Raw genomic sequence first — 6,395 nt, 5'->3', positions numbered from 1 at the left:
CATTCCTTAGCCCTACAGCTTCTCCCTTGCCCTACATTTAGCCTTCCTAACAGAGTTATAGAAAAATAGTGTCTTCTGATCCGTACGTCACTCCCAATCGATTAGTAATCCATAGTAAGGTACATTAGCAAGTAGCTGCCAGCACTCGGAAAATACATAACATCAGTTTTATGACTTTGAAAACGGATGCTAAAACAAAAAAGTTATTACATAAACTTCTGTGCTTCAGAGCACACCCACATGAAGTAATGTGTTTCTGTTTACCCTTGCACGGAGGGATTCAGTGAGAGCCCACCGCCGCTAGGTTTCCCCTTTTAAAAAAGTATTTCGGAAAGTCTCTCCAAACACCCAATTGGAGGGGTAGAGGAAGAATTCGGATTAGGCTTAGTCCTTTGTCTAATAGTGCTTTTCTCTATTTTCTGTATGGATTTTTTTTTTTAAACTGGAATAGATTTTTGACTAAAAAGGCCAAGACAAACTCGGAAATGATTTTCCGAAACTGATTTTTCACATCAGCTAATTGAATTTAAATAAATCAATTATAGAGACATCTGTCAGGGCACTGCGCAACGGGCCATTGCATAAACAACTACATTTTTGTGAGAACATGTAAAACAAAATATGCTATATATATATATATATATATATATATATATATATATATATATATATATATATATATATATATATATATATATATATATATATATATATATATATATATATATGAACTCATTTTATTTATCTTCATATATATATATATATATATATATATATATGAAGATAAATAAAATGAGTTCATGGGGATAGGAATAGGTCAAACACCTCGAATGTGGATCTCCCAGCAGGCACTGCGCCCCTCCGTGAGCGCGAGAGGGTTAAAGAAACTGGAAGTGTTGTCAGGCCGTAAACCCCTCCTTCCTGCTGTCTGTCGGGTCCATCTGTCTCTCAGGGGTAAGTTTTTGGCCCCTCGGACGCTGTCTACCCTCAAACTAAATACCGACAGCGCTGTCCGGTCATCTCCGGGTCAGGTTTGCCACAGCTCGACCGTTAACGCGACGCTTTTTGATGCTAGCTTTGTGAAGCTGCGCGAGGAGGACGGACGGACGGACAGACAGACAGACGGGCGGGCATCTGTCTGATGTGCATGTAGCAGTAAGTAAGTGTACTCTCAAAGTTTTCCAAAGTATCACTTCACCAATAGGAAAAAAAATGAAAAAGAAAGGACACGAGGTTTTTCTTTTAAACTTACCATTTTAAGTACCTTAACTTCAAAGCTGTGTTTTTTAGTTGAACATAAAAGCCGAGCGAATAATTTTGTTTGGGTATGTATATGTGTATCATGTATGTTGTATCCGCCTAATTTGAAACTATAAAACACAAACGTTTGCAGCACATTTTTGGTGATTTTAACATTTTTAAATAAGTTTAATTCGTATTTTAGTAAACACATGCTAAAGTGACACACGACACGGAGGTTATTTGTTGTCCCGCTAAGGCGCTGTTTGTTGAATAGCTTTCAGTGTTTTTAGCTCGAAACGGTTAGCATCGTTTGGCTACACGCCACGGTCCCTTTCTGGTTTTCAAAACACTCGTGAGCAGTCTGGACTTCTAGATGAAGGGATTTGATCTGAAATCAGTAGTTTCAGCTCCACTCTCCCATACCTTGCATTCCGTAGTGGAGGGGGGTTGCCTCTCCCTCTGAAGTGGACACACACACACACACAGTGATGAGTTTCTTGGACTAAAGCAAATACATTCATCTTTTTTTTTTTTCCTTTGTGACCTTCCTTGTGTGTCTACACCAACAAAAAGGTTGATGTGGTTCACATGAGATCATTAAAGTGTTGGAAGTATGTTGGCTGTGTGCTAGTCATGCCCACTGACTTTCAAGGAAACCCTTTTCTTCCTACAGCTATAGCATTTCCAGTAATTGTCATAGATTTATTCCTATGCACTATTGCTCTGTGTCTTTGATTGTAAAGGAGATAGCATATCACTCAGTCTGTAGGATTGTGCAATATCTGTAGGGCTTTCCTTAGAATGGCCACAGCAGCTGATATGTGTTGTTTGAATGTGTTGACAGTGCTGTGACTTTGAAAGGCGAGGCTGCTGTAAATTTTTTACCTGGCAGCACACCTACCCATGGAAGCCTTCGGTTTATGTTACTTTGGTGAATGGACTGTCAGTTTCTTAAGGAAGAAAAACAAAACGACTCTTATAAGGTACAACCTCTGATCAGCATGTTCTAAGACATTATAAAGCTCCAGCAAAGAAAAGGAGTTGTCCTGTTCAGGTACAGCTCACAGGAGAAAAGGAGATTTGGTTTCTCCTGAATTGGGAAAGATTAGAACCAACTATGTTTGCCCTTAAAAAGGAAATGGATAGGGTATTTTTTTTCCTGCGTTTTATGATCGCTTAGGCTTTTTTCTCTTCTCTCATCTCTCTTTAGAGTGCTTTTCCTTGTGCCAGTTTTGATCACACTACAACTGGTTGGACTTAAAGTTTGACACTAAGAAGATGCGTTCCAGTGTGGATGGACACCCGAATGCCCTTGGGAGTGGAGCAAATAATGGCAACAACAGCAACAACAACAACAACAACCACAGTAGCAATGAAAACAGTGGAAACTCGGGATCCCAGTATGCACTATGTGCTTTGGGAGTTGGTCTCATCGCCCTCAGTGTTGTGATGATTGTGTGGAGTGTGGTGCCTTCAGATGTACCTTTTAATAACAGCAGCTCCAGCTCAGGGGGGGGAGGTGTGAGCGAAGAAAAGCGGAATAAAGCGTCCTCTGTGGCTTTTGTGCTGATTGGCTGTGGGGTAGCTATGCTGTTGCTGTCTTTGTGTCTGGGGATAAGGAACAAGCAGCGGGCGCAGCAGAGGCTCCAGGAGGCCCAGAACCAAAGACAAGAGACATCACAGGAGCAGGAGAGACAAATGTGAGTTTGATCATGAAGCAACTTGTACTTTTTTTATTGCCCTGCATTTTTTTGTTCTGAGAATGCCTAAACATTGAGGAATGACAGATTGTAGTATCAGAGATGTTCTTGGAACAAACTTATCCTAGGATGAGTAGTTTTTCAAATCTATGCAAAGACATGTTTGATATTTTTTATCTTTTGTGAGTTTGCCGCTAACTTGTGCAAATATATGTATTATTTTCCAATGCTTCTTTTCAACGGACATATTGTAAGTTCATATTTTATGATACAGGAATACCATTTACCCCTTTAACAGCGACACACCCTTTTTGACATAGTGTACCGGTAAATTTTGAGCATTTACGCGATCAACGTGAATCAGCTAATTCTGATGCAGAGAACAGCGGCTTTTCGTATCGACCGTGCACTGACATATAACCCTGCAAAGGCGCTTTTCTTCATGATAGAAACAGCTTTTTTATGTTAACTGTGTAAGCACTTCACTACTGGAAAGGATCGCATATCTGCAAGGCTGCTTTACCTTGCTTCAGAATCTCCTGGAATTACATTATTTGCGTAAACCACAAATGTCAGAGACCAGGCCTCAAAGGATGGTGTCCAACATGTTTTCTAACCAACCTACCACTGAAGCTCCTTCTGGGCTAAACACACCTTATCCAGGTAGTCAGCAGCAGATAAGGCAGGATTTCACACCCCTGGTGGAAACGGTTGAAGAGTTACGGTAGTCGAAAGAATGTCAATGCTGGAGCTAAAGTTCCAGTGTTAAAGGGTTAATGTTATGAAACTAAAGAGAAAAACATTTGCAGTCTAGCATTTACTTTGTAAATCTTTAAGTTCAGCTAAAAAGTGATTGTTAAAAGAAATATATCTATGTGACATTAATATTATGTGTCTCATATGTGTTTTCAGCGCTGAGGAGCAGGCGCAGCGCTATGCTGTGCCCACTTATGAGGAGGCGGTAGGCAGCGGTCAGTACCCTGTCCGTCAGAGCAACTTCCGTCCGAGCACCTCTCAGCTGCCGTCCTACGAAGACTTGGTCACGGTGGACGTCATACGGTATGAGAATGAAGAATCAGGAGTCATAGCGCCCCCTTCACAAGCCGCCCCAGCTACTGCTGCCGTTTTGGGATCAAACCACAAACCTGGGAAAAACAACCGCACTCTGCTCCCTATTAAGATCCGCAGGATTAAGTCAGAGAAGCTGTCCATGAAGAACACTTCCCAGCCAACAACTGGAAATAGCATCGAACCACTTACCCCACCACCACAGTATGAGGATAAAGTTCCTCCTCTTTGACATTGTCCTGATAGTGTTTGAAAGAACAGTGAAATGAATCCTTTGTGATCATCTTTTGTGGATCTGGATATCCCTGCTGATACCAGGGCTCACGCGTTCTTCTGCCTTTTATGGAGCATTTTCGTTCTCTTTAATTCGGACCACAGGACAGAGGAAGATTCTCTTTAACTGTGGATGTCATGAATACGACGGTGAGCACGGATCCCTCAGTGAAATTGGCAGATCTGACGGTGATACGTTGGATTTAGATGGAGATTTCTCATGCTATTTTAGGTCTTAAGTGCTCTGCACACAGATGAGATGATGGCAGGGGAGGCTGAGGACATTAGTAAAAGGCAGCTCTTAGGACTTACATGTGCATTTAAAGGTGGAGATGAAAAACTGAGAGCAAAGTCTTTCTATTGTGAGAGAGCAACAAATGTTTGGGCTGAAGATGTGGGATTATGCTTTAGTGCAGTTGTTACCTGAATAGATCCAGATTTTAAATAAACTTCAAACAAGTTAGCAAGAACAAACTATGTTAAAGAAGTTAAAAAGTCACAGAAATTCTGCATTGAGGCACTGTGGACGTTAGACTGACTCAATTATAATCAGCACTATTACCAAAAAAAACCCCACATAGCCCAGAAATGCATTCAGTGTATCAATCAGTCACTTAATTTAGTTTACACTTAGCTAGAGATTTTGCTTTTATTTATAACATACATTTGCTAATTTTACTTTTCTTTATTTGTGCTTTAAAAGTTGAAAAGAACCTCACCATGTAAAACACCAAAACAGTTTATGCAGCTTTTTAAGGACATTGTTTTATATTTAAATTGACTGGATGTTATTTAGAAAGGACACGTCAGCGTTTTATTAACAAAAACCAAATAATTTTTGTCATTTAAAAAAAATCAACCTCAATTTTCTAGGAATAATATTTGCCAAATGAAGCTGTGATAAAGTGTTTGCTCCTCTTGTTGAGTGCCTTATAACACGAACACTCGTCAAAAGGTTTGAAAACCCGCTTTTAGCGGCAGCCCTGTTGCTCTTTTAGTGCAGTGTTGCTTCAGCTGTTGCAAACAGCAGCAGAAGGCATGCGGGAGCACGCTGGCAGCCTCTGCCATGTAGTCATGGTGAGCTGTGAAGACATTGTGTCTTCTGCTTTTCTGCAGTTTTTTTTTCTTCCTCGACAGAAAGAGTCTTTGTGCAGCTGTAACATCATAACAGCTTGCCCTGCTTACCACTGCTGCTTCACTAGCTACGGCGCTCACGTTGAAAGTATGCATTCACTCCGCTGAAAGAGAGCACAGCCTGCTCCAGGCTTTATTCAGGGGAGCAGCTCTGGTTTACAATACTTCTTTTGACCATCACATCTGTACACTCGCCTGTCCTCTAGTTTTGTAGAAATGACCGACTGAAGTCAAAACTTCATCTTATACCAATTTGCACAACTAAAGCTCTTTTTAAAAAAAAAAAAAGTAAATGACTTTTTTAATTGTATGTTGTGATCATCCAGTTTCAAGGTTGTGTTTTGTAACAAAAGTGGGGGAACTTTAAAAAGTGCCAGCTGGTTGTTGTCAGTGGAGTTGAAGTAAATCAGGATTTCTTTGCCATGAAAATGTCTTAAAACAAACTTTGTCCTGCTCTGTAAGCAGTGTACCTCATTTACAAATGAACAATTTACTAAAAGACTAGTTTTATATCTAATTAGTAAAAGTTTTTATATTACCAAATGATAATGTTGGAATTCAGGAGTCACTGTTTTTTTTTAAAGTTTCCTTCTTTTATGACTAATATTTGTTCTGTTTTATAAATACACTGTGAACATTTGTTTTTCTGTGATGATCTTTATGTTATTATGAAGAGTTTAACTTTATGAACATTGATGTACATTTTATAAGAAATAAAAGGGAAAAGTAAGATTTTTTTTTTATCTTGTTTTCTTTTCCAGGAAAGTAATTAGATATTTTTGAACTGATAAAAACACAATTTGGGAGATCTGAAATTATCTGAAAATGTCTGAAAACATAAATCAGCAAAGTGTTGTTAGGTAACAAGTAACCTTAATTTCTAGAGATCGATATCTGTTTTACTTGTGTTAATTGAATGTTTTTTTCAAATATGACATTGACCAGTATCCTAAAAAGGGCTGTATTTGCCTATTGCAT

General features: G+C 39.4%; 1 protein-coding gene across 3 annotated transcripts; it reads left to right on the top strand.

The window, feature by feature from the left end:
* Positions 1-859: 859 nt before the first annotated feature.
* Positions 860-6,147, top strand: LOC101156249 (transmembrane protein 51). Of its 3 annotated transcripts, XM_011476906.3 has the most exons (4): positions 860-954; positions 1,076-1,155; positions 2,453-2,942; positions 3,855-6,147. In XM_011476906.3, exons 3-4 carry the CDS (start codon positions 2,521-2,523, stop codon positions 4,240-4,242), a joined length of 810 nt encoding a protein of 269 aa, XP_011475208.1. In that variant the 5' UTR covers positions 860-954; positions 1,076-1,155; positions 2,453-2,520; the 3' UTR covers positions 4,243-6,147. The 3 variants fall into 3 exon arrangements, with proteins under 3 accessions (XP_011475208.1, XP_023812269.1, XP_011475209.1); XM_023956501.1 differs by having other exon boundaries at positions 863-1,155; XM_011476907.3 differs by having other exon boundaries at positions 863-1,159.
* Positions 6,148-6,395: the final 248 nt, after the last annotated feature.

The sequence above is a fragment of the Oryzias latipes genome, chromosome 7, assembly GCF_002234675.1.
Source record: "Oryzias latipes chromosome 7, ASM223467v1".
In the NCBI taxonomy this organism is placed as follows: Eukaryota; Metazoa; Chordata; class Actinopteri; order Beloniformes; family Adrianichthyidae; genus Oryzias; species Oryzias latipes.
The sequence above is the reverse complement of the archived record's forward strand: the minus strand, read 5'-3'. Positions and strand labels throughout refer to the sequence as shown.